We start from the raw sequence: 22,058 nt of genomic DNA on the forward strand, positions 1-22,058 counted from the left end.
ATTTTTTGGTGGATCCGTCCTCACCTAGTTTGATTTCTTTCCTCTGCCTAGCTGTTGCTCATCAGTATTTATAGGGAAAAAAATATAAACTAAAGACCTCTATAAGATATTGTTGAGGACAAGTTGGAAGATGTTCGAATCACTTTTAACTTTTGAGATGAACAATACAGGTGTATATTACGTCAAAGCAAAATACATTATAAAAAAAGTCAGAAATAAATCAATTAAAAGTTATATGATGATTAATAATTAATAAAGGCGAAAACCATGAAACTTGTCCATCAATAGCAGAAGCTAAATGTGATACTTAACTACTCAAGACATAAGCTAAAAAAAAATCTCAATGCTTAACCGTCATATAAGAGAGAAGTTGAAATCATCAAAGTGGTAAACAAGTACAAGCTTAACTATTAAGCAGAAGGTAGAACTCAAGACTTAACAACTTAACAAAAATATATCTGCTTAACCATCTAAGAAATGTAGAAGCTAAAATCAAGCCAATTGAGGCTAATTAAACAACAAAATCAATTTGCATAGGAACATCAATAAAGCTTGACTTGCTCACTTGACAACCGTAAACTCGTTCAATCTAGTCTCTCCTCTGTGCAAAAGTCTCAAAAGAGCTTGTTATTCTATGCGGAGAATTAATTTCAGAACCTAAAATACGACTATGGAGAATCTATGAACCAAAATTGGATAATCATCGTTGAATGTAAAATTCTAACCCATCATTATAAAAATGTTGTGAGTCTGCGAAGCGGAAATTAAACAATTCAATTGAAAAATTATTAGACAATGAATTATTTAAGATTGTGAGGAATTTTAAAAGTAGATGAATGATAAATGATGAATAACAAATGTGTATACGAAATGAGTAATTATCTTTATTAATAGTTATTGATTAAAAAAATTTAATCCTTCATGCATAATTATTGTCGTTTTAAATTATTTTTTTTATATTTTTGTTGTTTAGTTTTCATGAGCTTTTAAATTATCCTAATTTCTTGAACATGGTTTTAACTATGACTGATTGAATATTCACTTTATTTATCCTAAGGAAAAATAAATAAATAAAACGAACAACATGGCCTACTTACTTTAGTAGATTGGAGTTAATGAAAGACCATGGATTGCATGTGATTACCTCATTTCGCATAGGTAGTAGTAACCACGTTCTTCGCTTGAACACTACTACCAAAGGTCCAAAGTTAATACTTTAGTTAATAAATAATGGTAACTATTAATAAAGCAGATGGTTTGCCCGAGAGGTTAAGAGGAAAGACTTAAGCTTCCCATGGATTCCGAACCCCATAGCCAGCAGGAGCATTTTTCATTCTGCACTAGCTAAGCACGTTGTTTACATGATTAAGAAAGTTTTGATATTTAAAATTTTGCTTTTTGCTTCATTTGGTATAATTTTTAGAGTTTCCTTTTTAAGTGAATAATACATGTACTGTTTTTGTTTGAGTTTTTGTGGGATAAGTATTTTTTTTCCAACCCCATCCTTGATTTCATAACATTCAAATTCTTTTTCTTTAACAATCCAAAAAAAAAAAAACCAAGTCCAAGCCCAAGTTCATTTTTCAAGGACCTTGAGGGCAATGTCCAAGCAATGTGTAGGCAATAATAGAATGGGTCTTTAAGAGGCCTAAATAAGTGGCTTATGTATTAAATATATTAGATATTATCCTATAATGTTATTTAGTTTTGTTTTATATTCTCTAAAATATTAGAGGTTGACATATGTATGGTTGTCATTTATTAGGTTTCTTATTTAATGCATGGTTTGTAATATATTGAGCCTGACTGAAAATTAATAAATGTTTGTTATATTCTCTTTAGCTTTTATTTGTAGCTAAGCTTTAATGATATTTTTTTAGAAGTAGTGATAATTTAGCATTCAACACTCTATCAATAGCATCCCTATCTAACAATGCAACGCAAACAGACTTTAAATCCAGTAAACAAAAACTAAAGCAAAACATACAAGTATTTGGGGGGCATAAACCTGACTCAAGAGCAAATGAAAAGAAACTCTAGAAACAAAATTTAAATATGATATTAGTCCTATAATATATATGTTCTACGATTTTAGCCTTCTCGATTTTTTTCTTATGATTTTAATTTTTAAAAAATTCTGTTTTACAGTTTTAGTATGTAAGCAGAACAGACAAGTATTTGGGACATAAACCTGACTCAAGAACAAATGAAAAGAAACTCTAGAAACAAAACTTAAATATGATATTAGTCCATTAATATATTTGTTCCGTGATTTTATTTTTCTTGATTTTTTTTCTTATAATTTTAATTTTTATAAAATTCTATTGTACAGTTTTAGTAGGTATTACTAGATGATGGCTAGCGTGTGTAAGCTTAACACGTAATGCATTATGCGAGAGTTTTGTACACCGTTGGATATTTCTGTAAAATTGGGTGCAGTGGTTATAAAGCACCGAATTACATTTTTTTTTTTATAAAAAAATGATAAACTTGTATATTGTTACTAAATTGTAGTGTTATCAGCTTTTCATTCTCTCATTCTAATCCGACCTCAATTAATATCTAAATTATTTTTTATTCAACATCACTTTATTCAACATCATATAAATTGAGAAAAAAATTCATAAATTTAAATTATTTTCTATATGAGTTCATGATTCTCATAAGTATAAATCTTTCTAATGTTTAATCATCTCAATTCTCATCGTCATTATCACTCGTTAACATTTTCCTTATTACTTTTTTCATTGCAAAAGTAAAACACATAAAATTGCTCAAATTACAGATTAATTAAACTAATTTTTTTATTTTATATTTCATGTAAATCAACTCATCATCATGTCAATAGTATTGTGATTACATTAAAATAGCAATCATTGTTCACAACAAATTTCATCCATGTTCCCCTTGACGGAAAAAAGGTACAAACCGAGACCCAAAAATGGGGGAAAACACCGTTAAATTGGAAAAAACATTTCTTCTCATGCGGAAAAAACAAACTGTTTATTGTAAAAAAATAAAATCACTTCTTGGACGATTTAGGTGTTGTGCCAAAATCAAAGACGGTGTATGACGATGGTGTGTCGCACAACACAAATAAAACCAAAATCAAGATGGAAACACAGACTCACTCTAAACATGAATTTGGGTTAGGTTTCACGAGAGAGAAAATAAATAATTGAACGCGTGTAATTTAATAGTTGTACACGTGGCTTGTCAATTTTAAAAAAAGCATGTAACCCAGTGTTTTACGACCATACTACACTCTAATCATCTCTGTCGTCACCTAATTTTATTGAAATATCCATATGCAAAACTCTCGCATGGTGCGTTATATGTTAAGCTTATGCTCACTAGCCAACGTCTATATTACTATACACTAGTGACGTCACAATTGAAAACCATCTATTTGAGGTTGGGTGTGATATTTTTTAAATTATAAGAACTAAAACGAATAATCTGTAAGAAGATTTAATATATATATATATATATATAAAAGAAGTAAAATAATATTATTAATCTTTATATTCAATAGATATGATTCAGTTGATAATATATATTGAATTTGTAAATGCAAACATGAGTTTTATTTTTCTAAAAATATATTTTAAGGGAAGGGTGATGAACTTTAAATCTAGACTAAGATTTAATTTGATATTTAATGAACTCAAAAGATGAAAACTTATGAGATATCTTGAAGTCCTGAGAGTCAAAGATGATAGTTATTAAAAAATAAACTTAATGTCACCTTTTTAATTTTGTTTTAATACATTAAATTTTAATAGTGGTTCATCTGCGGTGAGGAGATCTCAACAGTGGTTCTTCACCTCGCATAAAACCCGAACGACATGGTCAGAGCTGAGGGCATTCCCCATTTACAAGAACCACACTCCTGCAACAATTTTCATATCTAAAATTTTCATTTTATCAAATGAGTTGCGTAGATTTGGCAGTTTAGCTTTGTGCAACCACACTCATTCTCCATCCTGTTTCCATAGGGTTTTTTTTGTTTTATGGTCACACAAATCTACTTGTGTTTGACTATGGTGGTTGTGAGGTTGAAGATGAGTTGTGGTGGTTATGGTGGATGTGGTTGGAAGAAAATTAGTAGTATCAAAATAAAAATAATAACAATTTAACTGTAATTATGTTAAATTAATTATTTTAAAATTAAAAATATTAAGGGAGTTAAATACTTAAAAAATAAATAGTAAAACAATGCATTTTCAAGACATAAAGAATTAAAACCAAATGTACTAAAACTCACATTGAGCCTAAAAAATACCGGTAACAATTAAAATTGTAAAATAAAAATTTATAAAACCCAAAATTATAAGAATTTTTTTAGGGTGTAAACTTAAAACATAAACAAGTACGAAGGGAAGGAATGAAGTAAAGAACATAACTAAACACTAGCAGGACCAAAAGGGTATTCTTCCGACGAAGAAACACGATCGTATCGTATCACCGGAAATTCTGACTCTCACAGATTTCTGGGAGCGACAATTGCAACTCCGATTCGGTAATTGATTTATGTTCTCCGTTTCGCTATAACTCTGCTTTTTATTACAATATCTACGCTACTTCATATTTTTCATTAATAAACTCAGTATATGCAGATCCATCTTCAATTCGGCTTTTCTCTATTGTTTCCTAAATTCACAATCTCATAACCCTTTAGCCATTAAGGATCTACTCTTTTTTTTTTTCAATTATTATTTTTAGGGTTTGCTTTTTTTACTTTCCTAAGAAAGAGACTTATAATTGAACTTAATTGAGATCGTGTAATCGCTATTTTTAAGTTTCTGTTTGCTTGTGCGTGCCACTGTTTAGTTACTTGCATTATTGCATCATGTTTTGGGTCATAGTGTGATTTCTTATGGCATGTTCTGTAGACTTGAAGAGAGGGAGGAAGGTGAAGAAGATTGGCAAATTATAAGAATACGTTGAGATGGTGAGGAAACTGGAAATTTGGGATCGTTTTGGTGTAATCCATTGAGTGTTCAATTCATTGCATTTGACATCCGTTTTTGCTTTGTTTCAGTCAGCGCTTTTCAATTTCCATTCATTTCTAACCGTGATACTTCTGGGAATATGTGCCTGCACTTATTTCAAGATGCAGTTTCCGGCTATCCTTGACCAGAAAACTGGGTATATATGCCTTCATCTCTTGCCATGTGTAAATACGTTATAGACTGTAATAGTTACATAGTTTATGCTTATGTTAACAATGTTTCATTCAAGTAGTGTAGCTGTGTAGGTCTTATTAGTTATTATCAATGTTGCTTATGATGCAATGCTGCCAGTACAGAACCATACCATAGCATGCAATACTCTCTTATGCATGTTAGGATAGAGGAGAATAAAGGGGGAGGGAAGGGAAGGAAAAGCTTACTTTGAATCTCTCTCTTGTTTGAGAGTTTATGAAATGAGTGAAGAAAACGGGGGTGTTAATATCATGTCACCACTCAAAAATATCCCTTTACTAATTTTTATGAACTTTACAAAGTTTCCCACTTTCCCCTCAAATTAATTTTAAACATCCAAACATAGGGAAGGAAAATCACTATTCAACACCACCCTCCATTCTTATTCCTTGCCTTTCATTTTTTCTTTTCAAGTGTTTGATAACATGTACATTTGAATTTTACTTGTTCAAAATTCTCTGTATCATAAGGTTTTACCCTAGTTACATTCTTTTTTTAACCATTGTATATTTTGCATTAGTGTTTTCATTCTCTATAACAGATTTTTAGAACTTGCTGAGTAGACTTGATGACATGACATATATGCTTTCCTGACAGGTTTCGTGGTTTCTTCTGGAAGGCAGCAAGAATAGGTAGATGTCTCCTATTTGGTTTGCTGCTGCATTAGTTGATTATTACTTTGCATTTATTTTTACATGCACTTATTTTCTTTATTTATTTAAGCTTTGGAAAAGAGGTGGAAAGGAGTGTGGAAGGAGTCCTAAAATGAGTACATGTGCTTTTTTGCTTTCCCCCTTGTGATTTCTGCCTTAATGACTTCAGATTTGTCAAGTTTAAAATATATTGAATGATTAACTTAGACCAAAGAACATAATTGTGTTTATGACTTACATCATGAGTGATGCAAATATAAAGAGTTTGGGTTATGTACTTATGATTATATCCTTGTTTTACTTATGTACCAAATCATGATTACATCCTTTTCTGTAGGTGTGCTTCATAGTGACATGTTATATTTTTAAATCCTTTAGTAATTATGGAACATTCTTTCAGAATGCTACATTATGTTGGTACTTATGTGTCATTTTCATAAATCTTTTACTTATTATGAAACATTAGCTTCAAAATGCTACATTATGGTAGCATTTATAATGTTGTTTGTGACATTAGTTACTTGACTTCTAGCTTTGCCATGTAATTCTTGAATTTGTTGCCTAACATTTTGTGCTGCACCAGGCACCAACATGTTGGGATATGTTGTGGAATAGATTTTCATTGTTTGATTCTTTTTGCTAACAAAACAATAAAAGAAAAGGCTACAAAAGTGAGAACAAAAATATATTTTGAACTCAGTTGCCCATTCATGATATAATTAATGGGTGTCTTTACTCTTTTTGTTATCCACTTGTAAATCTTTTTTTGTTTGGATGATTGCCCCATTTGTTCACCCGACTATGCTTGTGTGGTTGCCAAAACAGGTGAACGCTTAAGCCCATGGGTAGCAGCAGGTTGCTTTATGATGGGTGTTTCAATAATCTTCTTCTAAGCTTTGTTTTACACTCAATAGTAAGTTTTCTCTTTGCTTTTTGTTTTTGGGCAAATATCATACTATTCAGGAAACTAATGTTGCGGAAAAAGTATGCCTAATAAGTATTTTTTTGCTGTAAAATGTTAACAAAAGTTTCTAAACCATCTATAGGCATGGCACCTTCTTTGAGTTCTTTCAATGGAGATCTGATGGTTGATGGTGCTGCCCTTTCATGGACCATCTAGTGATTATATTCTTTCTTCTGTACAAATGTTTAGAAGTGAAACCAGTAGTAATTGTAACCATGATTTGGCAACTGACAAATATCAAATATGATTTGTTCTATGAAATATTGCACCATAAACTTGTTAGAAGAATTTGAAACTGGATCAGCTATGTGGAACATTTTTGGTCAAAGTACGTATAATATTACGAACATATGCTGATTTGATACTTGTAGATATCTTTTGATTACCTCTGATTTCCTTTATGATTTGCTTTTCCCTTATTTTTCCTTCGACAACGTGGATAGCTTTTCAAGAACATCCTTTTATATTGTAGTCTTCTTTTGCCAAAACTCCTGTCATGGTTTTTTTTCCTTCCTCCATACCTTAAGACGCCCCACTCTTTATCAGTTCAGTGTTGTTGATCTTGACTGTATTACATACTGTTCATTTTTTATTCATCAATTTTGCCTCCTTCTGTTATAAGTTCAACGTGGTAATTGTCGACACTAACAATTTAGAAATTTGATGCTTTGCAGGGGCGTCCGTTCTATATGCTCTACCGCAGTTTGATATGCAAAATTCAGATTTCTAAATTCAAATTATTTGCCGATCTACAAAATGAGAGCTTGTACTTGTGATTTCATTGGAGTCCTTGAAACTCATTTTTTCACCCGAGTTAATTATCTTTTTTTCGTTGTTGAAACGAAGTGGAGTTTTTGCCATTAATCCCCTAGTTTACTACATGGAATTCGAATTGCTAGCTTATGGTGGGGGGATCTCTCTATCTCTGATATCGATAACATAAAAGCCTACAATTTATTAATATGATGAATAGTTAATCTCTTCAGGTCCAGAAATATCTGAAATAAAGACGCATAATTTTGTTAATTCTTGGGAAAGAAATAGAGTGGGAAAAAAAAAAAGATAAGATGGAAATACAACTTTTTGCATTTTGAGGAGCAATGAGGAGAAAAATCATTTTTTGTGGGATTCACCAGAAAATACTTTCCTTTCAAACTGAAATGAAATGAGAGAAATGTGGTTTTTTTCTTTTGTTTTCAATTTTAATTTTTTATAATACAATTTTAAAAAAATAATTTTATGCCAAGAAAAAATAACAAGTTAAAAAAAAACAATTTTCAATAAAAAAAAATGTTTCTTCCCATTTTTTACTTCTCTAAATAAACAAAAATTTACTTTTTACTTGGATTCCGATCCATCTAACTAATGTATATTTTTATTTTACTTTATAATTTAAATGTCCTTATAAAATTGACTAGTTTTGATTTTTGTTCCTACAAAGTTTTTTCTTTATTTTTTATCTTTAAAATTTTAAATTACTGTTTTTGATCCTTATGAGTCAGTTTTAGTTTATCTTTTTAGTTCTGATTCTTATAACAAGTGTCACGTGGATGAGTGAATGATTACTTGGCCTCTTATGACATTTAACTAATTTTACATAATAGTACCATTTGGGAATGAAAATCAAAGAAAACTTTTTTAGAGACTAAAATTAAAATTCATTTATTTTATGAAGACTAAAAACATATTTAATTCTTTATTATTCTTAACCCAAATAAAGCATTAGAGGATTAAAACTAGAAGTTCAAGAATACTTTAATCAAATAGAATATAAAGGCTTTGGAGCACCTAAAAACACCTTTTAATGGCAAATTTTGATTTCGTTTTCATCACTGTAGAAACAAAGTTCGCAAATTAGCAATGACTAATCAATTTGTATAACGTTTTCTCGAAGTTGATGATGGGAAGTTCCAGTCCGCAGCGGAAAGAGCACATTGTATGTGGATGTGCTGGTTACATTAGTTTCCACTAGTTACCAAATCATGATGGGTTAAAAAATATACTATAAATAAAATGTGAATATAACCCAAGAAGCCTAAAGATTTTCTAGAGTGAGTTCAAATTAAATTCCCATTTTCAGTTCTTCGTGTCCTCGGTCATCATAATCTCCATATCCCGTATATCTCGCTTCAGAACATTGCCTAGTCTTGCAATGGCCTCCAGCTGCTGCTGTAAAACCTGCTCGCACAAATTGGGGCATCGTTATTCGTTACATGGAATTCTTTGGATGCATTATCTTTACACACAATATTTTTTTAAAACCAAAAAGCAAAAACGCAAATCATGAATCAAGATGTTAAATAGTAAATCACTCAAATTGGTTCTTCCATCTTACCTCTTGTAGATCACCAAGACTCTGTTCATGAATTTTGGTTGACCCTGGAAGATAAACGGAGCTACCAAATCCATTGCTATTAGCTTTAACACGAGATACAATTAGTAGATTTTGTACTCTTCTAGACAGTTCCGCTCCAGATCCTTTCAGCTGAAAAGATATTTTTCCATATAAGTTCCATCTCAGCAACAAAGCAAGAGGCAGAAGACGGTGTTGGACAAAATGTCTACCTTTCTAGTTATTGTGGCTAATTTCTCAGCAAGTTCAGCTTCCCCTTTTGTTAAGGGTATACGACAGCCTTTTTCCTCCAATGCCTCCACTATTCTCATTACCTTGAATCACATGAGAAAACGTAACTTTCAGAATAAAAAATTCCAAAGCCTTGACAAATCATTGATGTGACTTTCAGAATCAAAATGCTACTAGGGACATCTAATTGGGATAGAGGAGGGGAACACTAGCAAAAAGAGAAATGTAAAAACATTACATCAACTGCTTATTATAGTAGCTAATTTTGGGCTGAAGAATTGATTCATTCTACAATCAAGAAAACAGTCTAATTCTCAAACACATAATAGTTGCCCCTACTCTTAAAAGATGTTGCTGGAGAATTTGTTCTTTTTGTTTCAGTCTTTGAATCCGAGGAAGAGTATCAGCTTGAAAATGTCTTTGGAGCTGCAAAAAGTATCAAGCAATTAGAAAGACAAGTCAGCAATGCACAATAGAAAAATCAGTACCACATTAACATTGCTCTTGGTCGAGCAAAGGGAAGAGCAATACCATTTTAACATTGCTTTGGGTTATACGCAATCTCTCCGCATCAGAAACGATGACTTCATCTTGTATCTGCATGACAATGAGAGCAAAAATGTGTCCTCAAGGCTTGAATTATATCTAATCCTCAGATTTCAACAATTTCTATACCAGAATTTGGTAGATTCTCCCTTTTTGCATTAAATATTTGCCGGTGGATACATCTCTAAAAATTCAATACTCAAAGCATCACTACAGTCATTCTGGCATTTCAATATCTACCTAGTAATGAGTTATAAATTCATTCAGACACATGACAATCAATTCAAAAGATAGGCTTCAACGACAATTGATCTAAATTTACTACTATAGTGTTGAAGCAGATATGTTCCTAAAAGCACCTAGCTCATCTTAGCATATACAAATAATGTCTAAAATGTTCCTAAAAGCGTGTCTATTAATCCTTCTTATCATTGCCCATCATAAATTTCTTTTAGCACGGCTTCAAACATTTTGATTGAGAAACATTATTTTCTTTGTCAAAATCTTTACATAAAAAACTTTGTCCTCTGCTAATCTTGTAAACAACTTTTACATGTAAAACGAAATTCACTTGTCAGGCATCAATGCGGATGATGTTCGGTGTATCAGCGAGTTTTATGTTGGCCGGCATCAATGCTGATGATGTGCACCAAATTTTGAAATTGATGACCATTTATATAAGATATCTAGAAACTGAACTACAGAAATGAGCCAAAAAGCCCCAGATGAGCATTGATTTTCTTCAAAATATCATATATTTAAGTTACTAGTACTATTCTAGTAGTTAACCCATCAAAATCTATACATCTCTATCATGTACAATCACTAGAAATTTATGTTTTGTTTGGATATCTAATGACAAGTGAAATGGAACCAAACAATGTAAAATGAAATAAAATTATCATATTACTGTTTGGGTATTTTGTGATGGAATTGAATAAAGTTATCATTTCATTGTTTGAGAAGTGTACAGAATGGTAAGAAGATTAGGAAACAATAAGTTAACTTCATCCCACACAGCCAAATTGGAAGGAATAAAAATAGAGGTATTGAATGAAATTGACTGGAATAGCTTCTATCATATTCAATTCCTTTCTATCATAATTTAAATAACTCAAACAATGGCAACTAATGTCATTTTATTCCATTCTCCTGGAATATACATTAATGATTAATCCCTTTCTATCAATTCAAACATAACTTAATAAAGTTTACCTTAAGGCGTTGTGAAAGATCCTTAAAACCCTGAACAAGCTGTGGCCACAGGCGTTCTCTATCAGGACTTTCCATACCCTGAAGCTTCCCTATTGCCTCTGCCCACATGATCTAGCAACATAAACTATTCCCATAATTAGCCAGTGCTGGAAAAAAAAAAAAGGAAAACAATCTCCCAACTAGAGCGTACGGGATAAAATACAAACTTACATCTGATACACCAGCAGGCTTCACTCTAAACTGCGGTTCTGTTACACTGAACAACAAATGCTGAACAACAAAGAAACAACAATGTGGGGAAAACGTGAAAACCAAAAGTGCAATTCTAACATTTGCCACATGGCATCAGACAAAAAAAGTTAATGTAGACTTAGGCATGAACCCTAATTTCAAAATTACGAAAGAATGTGCATAGCATGAAATCCAAACCTAAATATATATTAACTCTGCTCATTGCACAAATGTGGTAAACACAACTTCATAATCAAGAGCCACAGAGGAGACATTTTCGTAAAAAAAATTTAATGAAGAGAATGAGGAGGATACCTTAAAGGCGTACTTGGGGTTCCCAGGATCATCCTTATATGCATCAACAATAGTCTTGTTGAAGAACATAGACAACACACAAAATTAATCAGTGAAAAATTAAAAAGCAAAATTCGATTTAAAAAAATTGAAGAGTGATGTAAGGAAAATAAAAAATAAAAAACCTGAACATCGCGATCGGCGAGGGAGAAAGGAACAGGTGCAACGTTAGCCATCTGAGTGGTTAATTGAGCATTTGGGAAGGGCGAGGATTGCGGTGCTGCGAATGCGAGTGAATTCTGAAAGCCGAAAGCAGAAGAAGTTTGTTGTTGTTGTTGCTGTTGAAACAGAGGTGTTTGTTGTTGCTGCTGTTGTTGTGGTTGTGGTTGTTGAGAAGAGAAGGGTGTGGAAAAGAGGGAAGAACCGAAGGCAGGGGTAGAAGAAGGGGTACCGAATGCAGGGGTGCCGAAGGGAGAAGAAGAAGGTTGAGCGGAGCCAAACATGGCGTTCGGGTTCTCTGCTCCCTCCACTACCAACTCTCAAGTTCAAAGTAAAAGGCGCGCTCGATGCACAGAAGGTGTTCGACGAAATATGGAGTACATCATAAAAATATGCTTCTTTACACAATAGGTTAGCATAACATGTATAATTAAAATATAAAATTAAGAAAATATTAAACTATAATTAAAATATGTTTTACAACTTGTATTTTAAGATGAATAATATTATATAAATATAATATCATATTCATTAAGTCAATAAGCTTAATTGTTCATGCATAATTATATAAAAAAACACAAGACACTAAACTAAGTTAACTTGAAATACAACCCAAACTCATCCTCAAATATACATTATGTTCAATTTTTAGAACTCATTTATATTAAAAATAACTTTGAATTTGATTGAGTTAAAATTATGAGATTCATCCCAATTTGATAGAATCCTCTAACGGATAGCAAGATTCATATTGTTTTGGATGCGAATTCATAAAATTCTATAAACGAACCTTCAAGAACTCTTGAACAAAAAAAATAGAGAAGGGAGAAGATGATCAAGAAGACGCTACATTCAACGAATGAATTGTAAGACTAATTTAAGGATATGTCACGTAATATTTAAAAGTCCTTGATAAGAATTACTTCGCTTTAATTCAAGAGTTCAAAGAGGAGTAATCTCACTTCCACACTAAACAAAGTGTTTAATCTAAATTTTATTCTAAGTTATCAAAAATCAGTGTTTATAAAAAGATCTTTTTATACTTATAAATCTACCTAAAGTGACTAAACACCTCTCAAGTCACAAATAAAGAGAAGAGGTTTAAAAATAAAAAAAAAATATATACAAAATCATAACTCAACATACAATCTATCACCACCTAATCATGATGGAGGTCATGACTTGGTCGTGGTGCTTTCTATTAAAGGGGTGAAATTATTAGTGATGAAAAAATGAATTAGTAATTTTTTTATGTTGCTAAAGTAATGAGATTCAATTTCTTTCTCAATTTGGCTCCTATTGGTGAACCTTAGTTCTACCTCCTTCATCTTGACCTTTCCTTCTAAATGTTTACTAATTCTATTGGTTTTAACTTTTAATTATCATTATGGTCGACCTTAAAAAAAAACTACTATTATGGTCTATTTCTTTAATGTATTCAAGGAACCTTCAAGCTTTCCAAATTATTCCCGTGGACGTTCAAGTTTTTTCTTGGCTCCCCTCTTAGCTCTCTGTCACTAATCTCTTGAACATATTTTGATTCTTATTATTCAATTTATAGCTTTATATTTTCAAGTTTAATGCTTTACAACAATATAACCTTTTTGTTTTGATTTATTTCCCTTCTCTGTAATATGTTTCTATTTATTGTGTGAAATTATTTTAATTTTTGTTCTAATATTTAACATTTGGAGTTTCTTGTTGGCATTATTTTGCATTTTTTAACCCTTTATAATTTGTGTGATGATGTGAATGACTTTAAAGGATGAGTTTCACAAAAGAAAAACAAATACTCTTTCTTTCTGACCTTTCAACCAATTTATACCTCTGTGTCCCTGGAGAGCGACTTTTGATAAAATCTTTTACAAAAATAATTTAACTTTACCTATTATGTTCTTTTATCTTTTCTTCAAAGGTATTTTTTCATTATATCTAGTCCAAAAAGTTTTATCTTTATTTTTTTTCTTTAAAACATGTTTCTCTCTTTTCTTTCAAAAATATATATATTTTTCTTAATATTTGACATTCGAAGTTTATTTGCATTTTACACGTTTACATTTACAGTTATTGAGATTTGAGATGATGAAAAAAACATGGCCTAGTATGCTACAAAATTATCTTGACATTTCACACATGCCCTTATAAATTAATTGCAGTCCAAAATTAGTGGGTTATTTTTTATTTTTTTTTTGCATTTCACTTATCCATCAAATGATTATTAATCATATATTATCAGTAAGAAATGTATTTTTTTCTTAAAACTTATCACCTCTTTACGAAATTGATAACAGCTCCAGTGATATTATTGAAACAATTTAAAATGTAGGGGGAAGAGGGGATGACTGGCATATAAATAGAAAGCCAAGACAAATACAGAATTTGTGCTTTTACCCTTTTTCTGAAATGATTGGGATGTCTTGCTTAAGCATCAATCAGTCAAGTGTTGTTTATGTAAGATTTGGATGGAAAGGAGATGAAAAATGCTTCTTCTTTTTTTTACATTATTCCCGGACTTCCCCATAGATATAAAGAAAGAAAAGGGGAAATAATGTAGTTCTGTGAGTTCCATAACTTTTTTTTATTCCTTACACTTTCGTATGAATTGATTTTATTAGACAAAAATATTATTTAATATTTATATTAAATCACATACATTTCAAGATTTTTATTAGATAAAATAGTACAAAGAAGACCACCACGTGCACCTTAAATTCTCCGTTGAAACTGCGTTCTTCCTTTATTTGTTTTTTAATCTTATGCTTTTATTTTAATCTCTCAAGACACCAAGCACTAAGCATAATTAATTTTAACGATCCATTTGAATCATATGGTTGAAATTCATTCGTCTGTCGGTCTCATATCTGATATCTCTATCTCACCCAATATGCTCAACTTGTTTCGGTCTCAGTCATAAAGTTCGACAGCCTACCCACGTGCACCTACCTCTAAATATTGGATTAAAAATTCTAAAGTTATCGCTTTATTATACCAAAAAGTCCAAAAGAAGAGAACAATAAACAATTAACTCACCCACCACAGTTTGAAATAGGCCATGAAATCGTAACCAAAGATATAATATTTTATTCCAAAATGGGTCGATCCGTTGAGAGAGGACTAATTGGATGTTGAATAAAAAGCTTCATATACCTCTAGTTAAACAAAAAAAAAAAAAAAATAGTACTACTCAAAGTTGATAATTACAAGACCAAGGGAATTAATCCCTCAAAGTCCTGAGACACAAAGGGCATGCATGATAACACTAGGAGCCAAGTAACTAACAGCCACAAACAAGCAAAAACATAGTTAAAATCAGATAATAGTATAATGTGAGGAACACTCACACTCACTGCTGTCTTCAGACAAGACAAGGTTTCATGCCTTGATTGTTACACAACATAAGCACAAACCAGATGGCCTTATGTCACAAGTCTGCCACTCTGACCCCAGAGATGCATTTGGATCATACAACAATGTCTGAAAAGCAGTTTCAGCTTCCAGAGGGAATAGCAACAACTTACCATCTAGTATCCCAAATCGAAAACCAATACTTGAGCTTCCTGTCAATGGAACTGGTACCATTTTCCATGAATTGTCCTCTGGACTGAATATAGCTAGCTTCCGTTGGTTCTTCCACTCTATGCAGAACAACTTCTTTCCTAATACTGCATGAGCAGTGACCATAACACAACCATTCTTAATCTCACACCAGCTATGTCTCTCGGGGTTATATATATCAACAAACTTGGAGTTTCCAATAGTAAAGCTTGACCTTCCACCCATCACATAGAGCTTACCCTCAAATCCACAAGCAAAACAACCCCATCTTGGGCGGCGAAGGCTCTCTATCAGTGCCCACTTGTCGGTATCTGGATCATACACCTCAGCACTGGAGAGACTGTCACCATTCACCCCATAGCCTCCCACAGCATAAACCAAACCATTGACTTCAGCACAAGCGAAGTCATAACGAGACACATTCATGTCTGACAATCTGCTCCAGCTGCAATTGCAACAGAGAATGGAGCAAGTCAAAAGCAAACTAAAAGACAGACATATAAAATGAGAGAAATTCATAAGTGTAACGACGTAACAGATAATAGGTCCATCTTTAACAAAATTACAAAGATGAATTTATCATATGTAACAAAATCCCAAATTAATACCTGTTGAGGCAAGAATCATATTGGTAAACCTCTGCTGAGGCAAAGGCAGTTCCTTCAATAACTGAATAACCAGCCATGACAAGAAGCTTTCCATTAAGAACCACCACTTGGAACCCAGCCTTTCCTGGACCAGGCATTGGTGGAAGCGATCGGCATTTATGACCAAGACAATCCATAACCTCCCAATAACTTTCCTTTCCTTCACAGTCCGTTGTTAAGAAATACAGCCATTCCTCAAGCATCCCAGCCAATTTTCGCACAGTAGCAAATTCTTTGCTTTGAATAAACGACCTCCATATCTTACAAACACCACCCATAGCAGGGAAGTTGGAACGAGGCACGAGTGCAAGACAATACTCAGCCACATCATCAGGCAGCCCAGGTAGAATGGGGCTATAATCTTTATTCAGTGCCTCAGGGAATAAACAATGATTGTTTTGTGAAAGAGTTGATTTATCTTGATTGATCAAATTGGTGAAACACATATTTGGCTGGATAAATCTCTTCTTTCCAACAGTAAAACCAGGCATTTTTTAAACCAACAATTATGAGGATGTAGAGAACTTTATTTGAGATCTATCAACCAAATAATGTGAAAATGTGTTACTGAGAAGCATATAACTAAAGAAATTCATAAAATCCTTCACCAATCGGGATTCTACAAGACCAAGGCATGAACGATGTTGCAGAACGAATCACTTGAGCAGTATGAGCAGATGATTTTCTATGCTTTGTCCAGTCTGATTCAAATTCCATAACAGTTGTTCTGCTCCCACAGTGATTCTTCTTGCTTGTTTTCTGCAAACTGTTTCTTAAACTGCCTAAGTTGTATCCTCCCTCACACGTTGCCCAGATACCTATACATTATGGCAAAGAGTTATGATATTAGGAACTTATGTACAAAAATTAATCAATGTTGAATTGTTAATCAACAAAATTATAAAGGCATACCAGAGTAGGCCATAGACGTTGCCAAGACTTAGCCACCTGTAACTTCCATTTTCTTCAAGGATATTTAAGTTATACCAATTTAAAGGGAGAGAAAAAGTTCAATCTGCAGGGTTAAAAATGTAAATCTCAGTTCTTTCTAATGCAAACCTAACTTGCACCAGAATGCATAGTGGATATTATAGCCCTTGATCTAAAAATCCAACCTGAGGATAAAGAAATAACAAAGATAATCTTCCAATGTTTATTTTCTTCTAGAAATCTGATCATCTCAACATAAAAAAAGAAAGGATTGAGAAAAAAAATTGCCTCTATTGAACCAAATATGAAGTTACAATTAATATCCATTCAAAACGATGAAAAACAAGAAAATGATAAAATTTATCAGTCTATTACACCTATTAATTGTTCTAAGAAGAATAAGAGGAGTCAAATATCCTCTGCAAAAAAAAAAAATCCAGAAGCAAAAATAACCACCAGATCTAGAATTAATCAAATAAAATTCAGATTGTTTGAAAAGAAATACAGCAAGAGAGAATTTGTTAGGGGAAACTTTAGAATCTGTTTGGAACCGTAAGCCTTTATTATATGGAAAATCAAATTGATTTATAAAATGAAACTTCACCACACTCCAGCGCCTAATAAATTAAACAAGTGCATAGAAATATGGTGGATCATGACAAACTCACGGCCTTTTTTTTCATTTCAGAGAAACACAACAACAGATATAAATAGCATACAAGTACAACAAACAGCACCGCTTAAGAGCTGAAAAGTTTCAGCAAAGAGACTGAGTCTGAATGAGTACAAGTATTAAGGAACAGATTCAAATGTTGGTAGATCCCTAATAGAGAAATAGAAACAACAACAATAAAAGAGAACAGAAGAAAGAGGAACTTACAGAAAGAAGATGCAGATGCAGATTCAGAAGAAGAGAAGTTGTGAAGCGTGTGGAGAAGAGAATGGATAGAAGAAGAAGAAGAAGAAGAAGAAGAAGAAGAAGAAGAAGGTGTTTGGAAGAAGCAAAGGATATTTATAATTGTAGGATTAGGACCAAAACTGTAGGAGAGAAAGACGCTCGCATAATGTTGCGACCAAGTCAGAACCAGAAAATGGTAATACGAAACCAAAGCTCAGTTTGTGCTCCGAAGATAGAGGAAAATATTTAGTTTTAAATTGTGGAAATAATAACCTCGTGCATGTTAGTGTCATAATAATTGATTAATTGACCTGATAAATGTTTTGTTGACAAATTTGGCATTCTTTTATGGTCAATCTGGTTTTGGTCGGAGGAGGGATTATTTAAGGGGGGAAGTGGTTGGGTTGGGTTTAGCTGACCTGTTGCCCTGTTGGTCCCTTGTCTTTATCTTTTGAGAATTTATACAACAAAAAAACTTTTTGAGAAATTACACTTCTTTTTTTTGTAATACAAGGAAAAGATAAGTAGGAAAAAATAAAATGGGGAATGCAATGAAGTGAGAGAAAAGATTATTATAAATAATATCCTCTCCCTCCTAAAACATGTGTTGTCTTACATTGTTTTACACAAATTAAGAAGAATTAATGAAGAAATATAAAAAAATAATAATTTTACAAAAATAATCTTATTAAATAGATGAAAGATAATAGTACTAATATTAATCACATAAAAAATTAAAATGAAACTTATTAGAAGTATTAGTAAAAAAAACAAATTAATATTACATTCAAAAGTTAACATAATATTTATTTCAAGACATTTTTCTAAATGCTATACTTATTTTAAGTTGAAAGGAGTATACTATTATCTTGTCATTTTGGTGATGTTGGAGATTTTGATATTGAAACTGCTTATTTATTTTTGAAATTTGATTTATCTAAAAATCATATAGTTTTGAATGTACTTTAGATGTGGGTTATAGGGATGAAAAAAAATCCATAATATGGATATGTGTGAATAAATGGATAAATGATCAATATTTTAAATGGGTATATGTTATTCATGAGTATAAATATTTTTTTATCAGCTGGTTAATGGATAGGGAATGAGTATCATAATACTCATATTTGTGAATATCCATCAGCCATGAAATTATAAAAATATTATATATATATATATATTCAATTTATTTGAACTTTTTGTTTTTCTTTGAATTTATGTTTTGAGATTGTAATTTTATTTGTACTTTAGATTTATGTTCAAGAGATACTTATTTTATGTTTTATGTTATAATAACGTTTCTTTTTTTTCTTATTTTTTAATTCACTAGTTTTCAAACAAATATCCAACAAATAATGGGCACTTTATTAAACGGGCGGATAATGGGTATAGCCTCTATCACATTCATACAAAATCAGCATCAAAATATTTTTTATATTAACAAGAAAATTAAAAAAATCAGATATAAAAGATTCTTTTTATAATAAAATATTAAAATCAAAACATATAATAGAGAAACGTAATATAATTTTATTATTTTCTTAATATTTTGTAAAAAAGTCAAATGTAAAAATAAATACATTTTAATAAAAATTATTAGACGATTAGTAAAAAAAGCATAATAAAAAAAAGATTCTTGCAATATCAATAGTTTAATATGAAAGATTCCCATTTAAAGTTTCGACCGATAGGGGACGACTGTTTGGGCCTTTGGCTAATATATTTAATTTGGATAAAAGAAGTACAAATAATGCAAACGAACCAGACAAAGAAACATAAGAAATCAGACTTGAACGTGCAGTTATGCATTCGAGATGGATTTGAATCAACGGGTGCTTTTACAACATTACACACTCACAAAAAAACAGTCTTAACGTATAAAAAAAGGCTTGCATATTGTAAATTTAGCTTTAAGAATTGTGGGATGCAACTGTAAGATGTGCAATTATTTTTTACAAGAAAACACAAAATCTTATGTGTTTTAGTTAAAGAGTAAAAAAAATCATAAAAAAATTACTTTTAAGAATATATTGAAAATTATAGTAAAGCATAATTTAAATGTTTGTGTATTCCACCAGCCCCTACGAAAGTCATTGCATTTACATGGAAGATGATTCTCAACAAGATTCAAACAAAACAGAGCCTATGCAAGAAAAACATACGTTCGAATAATATGGACAATTTGTGCACGTTTTGTAATCAAGTGGATGAAAACACAACACACCTTTTGTTCTCTTGCAGGTATCATATGAGGTATAGATCCTTTCTTACTCTTGGGCCAGATCTCAACAGGCACTATACTATACCACAGCATGTTGGAACAATTAATGGGAGCAATGACGAAAAAACGTGGTGGGGGGTGTGGCTAGCTACGATGTGATTGATCATTATGACTGCAAAGGAAATTTGTGACCTTCAACAATGAACAAGTAAATTAGAGCATGTGGTTAACACAATTAAATTCAGCTCCTGGTCATGGTTAAAGGTAAAGTTAAAGGGTTTTCGGTTCCATTGCATGATTGGTCTTTAGAATTGAAATTGTGTTCAATTATCAAACTTTCAAATTAGTTTTTAAACTCTTACAAGTTTAAGTTTATGATTCTAGACAAAGAAAATAAGTTAATGATATCAATTTTTTTTAGTAAACTTTAAACTTGTGTAAACTCACACACAAACTGTTGAGCTGAGAAACAAATAAGCAACTTTAACATCAAATGTAATTTTTCAGAGTGAGAATGTTTATTAGGACTCAAATGATTTAAAGAAATTAATTCTTTTTTATATGCTTTTACTTTAAGAACTCATGTTTTTATGAATTTATATACGATTTAATTTGTTATTTATGTAGTTTGATCTTATTTAGCACTAATATACTATTATATTTTATTATTGTGATTTACTATTTTCTTTATTATAAAATTGAAATGTTGTATGCATATTTTTTATTAATAAATTATTTTAATATTATTTTTTAAATTAGATAAATTTTTATAAGTTTACGACTCAATAAGTCTATGAAAGTTAAAGTTTCACGAGTTTATATTGACCCTTGGATTTGACAATCATGACTGTTCACTATAGCTAAAATCACATTAGTATGGTAAGATTACACATTCAATGGGAGGATTAGGCAAAATGCAGGTATACAGTATTTGCACAAGGGAAATAGTATGCAGAATAGATATTTTATTTTGCTCGGCAATAAGAGAATATATATTAATCAGCACAAGATGTGCAAAGACTACAAACATAGCATATACACCCAACAAGCTCTCTAAACAGAGAGTTTACAATATCCTCCTAAATCTTGGCCAATACCAAGTCCATGCACGATATAAATTTTGCAACAAGTAAGCACAAAAAAATTCGAATCTTTGCCTATGCAGACCATGATTGGACGCATAAGAGAAGATACAAATGTATCAACAAAGCAATATTTCCTTGTTGTATGCCTTCACTTATGCCATAATTGCTCTGGGTCAGGTTAAACTCCATCAAAAAATAACTTTGTTTCTAAGTAACCATATGTTCCAAATAAATGCGCTCCATCCTGCATGCCACCATGAATTGGCATTGGTGCTGGTGCCCTAGTTCCCCTTGAATTTTGCCAAACTTGGTGTCGTGCATCTTGTGGCAGTGCTGAAGTGATGCCAAAAAGGCTATATCACCTCTTCCAAATCAAGTGTGTAAAATTGAAGAATAAGTGCTCTACATCTTCCATGGATTGATGACAAAACACATGATAAAAAAGGCACTTGTAAGTTGTACCCCAACTTTATCTTGGTTTGGCTGATAAAAAAAATAGTAAAGTATGTTAATTATGTTTTTGGTTTAATTGGAAATTTTAACATTTATTTTTTATTATTTTATAAATTTTATCACCTAAATTTTTTAATTTTTATGTATTTTATCACCGTTAAAGAAAGAAGGATAATTTTGATTTTTGACATTTGTTGTAATTATAATTTTTATATTAATTATAATCATAACTAATGTAAAAAGTTATTTTTTTATATAGATTATAACTACAATAACAATATATAAAAATTTAAAAAATAGATTTTTTTTATCTTTTGTTATCAACGTGATAGTAAAATACATAAAAATAAAAAACT

At 31.4% G+C, this 22,058-nt stretch overlaps 3 protein-coding genes across 4 annotated transcripts; 1 reads left to right on the top strand and 2 right to left on the bottom strand.

Annotated features, from left to right (window-relative positions):
- The first annotated feature begins 4,358 nt into the window (after positions 1 to 4,358).
- On the top strand, positions 4,359 to 7,804 carry LOC114381182 (protein kish-like). 2 transcript variants are annotated; one of them, XM_028340375.1, is made up of 6 exons: positions 4,359 to 4,522; positions 4,896 to 4,954; positions 5,045 to 5,151; positions 5,805 to 5,839; positions 6,686 to 6,773; positions 6,907 to 7,196. In XM_028340375.1, the coding sequence occupies exons 2-5, from the start codon at positions 4,952 to 4,954 to the stop codon at positions 6,751 to 6,753; spliced, it is 213 nt and encodes a 70-aa protein (XP_028196176.1). In that variant the 5' UTR covers positions 4,359 to 4,522; positions 4,896 to 4,951; the 3' UTR covers positions 6,754 to 6,773; positions 6,907 to 7,196. The 2 variants fall into 2 exon arrangements, with proteins under 2 accessions (XP_028196176.1, XP_028196175.1); XM_028340374.1 differs by lacking the exon at positions 6,907 to 7,196 and adding an exon at positions 7,499 to 7,804 and having other exon boundaries at positions 4,360 to 4,522.
- Positions 7,805 to 8,610: 806 nt separating this feature from the next.
- Positions 8,611 to 12,318, bottom strand: LOC114381314 (nuclear pore complex protein NUP54-like). Its single transcript, XM_028340534.1, has 9 exons — positions 11,880 to 12,318; positions 11,716 to 11,769; positions 11,380 to 11,439; positions 11,170 to 11,280; positions 9,940 to 10,005; positions 9,748 to 9,834; positions 9,390 to 9,491; positions 9,160 to 9,309; positions 8,611 to 9,002 (listed from the first exon to the last, which is right to left on the bottom strand). Exons 1-9 carry the CDS (start codon positions 12,195 to 12,197, stop codon positions 8,901 to 8,903), a joined length of 1,050 nt encoding a protein of 349 aa, XP_028196335.1. The 5' UTR covers positions 12,198 to 12,318; the 3' UTR covers positions 8,611 to 8,900.
- A 2,653-nt stretch (positions 12,319 to 14,971) lies between these two features.
- On the bottom strand, positions 14,972 to 18,193 carry LOC114382382 (F-box/kelch-repeat protein At1g67480-like). The gene is made up of 4 exons (XM_028341760.1): positions 17,926 to 18,193; positions 17,028 to 17,230; positions 16,077 to 16,933; positions 14,972 to 15,913 (listed from the first exon to the last, which is right to left on the bottom strand). Exons 3-4 carry the CDS (start codon positions 16,604 to 16,606, stop codon positions 15,286 to 15,288), a joined length of 1,158 nt encoding a protein of 385 aa, XP_028197561.1. The 5' UTR covers positions 16,607 to 16,933; positions 17,028 to 17,230; positions 17,926 to 18,193; the 3' UTR covers positions 14,972 to 15,285.
- Between the last annotated feature and the right edge of the window lie 3,865 nt (positions 18,194 to 22,058).

The sequence above is a fragment of the Glycine soja genome, chromosome 13 (assembly GCF_004193775.1).
Source record: "Glycine soja cultivar W05 chromosome 13, ASM419377v2, whole genome shotgun sequence".
NCBI classification, from domain to species: domain Eukaryota; kingdom Viridiplantae; phylum Streptophyta; class Magnoliopsida; order Fabales; family Fabaceae; genus Glycine; species Glycine soja.

What these genes read in the sequence shown, in the direction of transcription:
- LOC114381182 (XM_028340375.1), top strand. An exon ending in ATCCTTGACCAGAAAACTGG is followed by an intron (nt 5,152 to 5,804) that starts GTATATATGCCT and finishes CTTTCCTGACAG; the next exon opens with GTTTCGTGGTTTCTTCTGGA. An exon ending in CTGGAAGGCAGCAAGAATAG is followed by an intron (nt 5,840 to 6,685) that starts GTAGATGTCTCC and finishes TTGCCAAAACAG; the next exon opens with GTGAACGCTTAAGCCCATGG.
- LOC114381314 (XM_028340534.1), bottom strand. Translation starts at nt 12,197, where the DNA reads ATGTTTGGCTCCGCTCAACCTTCTTCTTCTCCCTTCGGCACCCCTGCA. An exon ending in AGCCTGCTGGTGTATCAGAT is followed by an intron (nt 11,281 to 11,379) that starts GTAAGTTTGTAT and finishes TTATGTTGCTAG; the next exon opens with ATCATGTGGGCAGAGGCAAT. An exon ending in ATCTTTCACAACGCCTTAAG is followed by an intron (nt 10,006 to 11,169) that starts GTAAACTTTATT and finishes ATTGTCATGCAG; the next exon opens with ATACAAGATGAAGTCATCGT.
- LOC114382382 (XM_028341760.1), bottom strand. Translation starts at nt 16,606, where the DNA reads ATGCCTGGTTTTACTGTTGGAAAGAAGAGATTTATCCAGCCAAATATG. An exon ending in TATGATTCTTGCCTCAACAG is followed by an intron (nt 15,914 to 16,076) that starts GTATTAATTTGG and finishes TTGCAATTGCAG; the next exon opens with CTGGAGCAGATTGTCAGACA.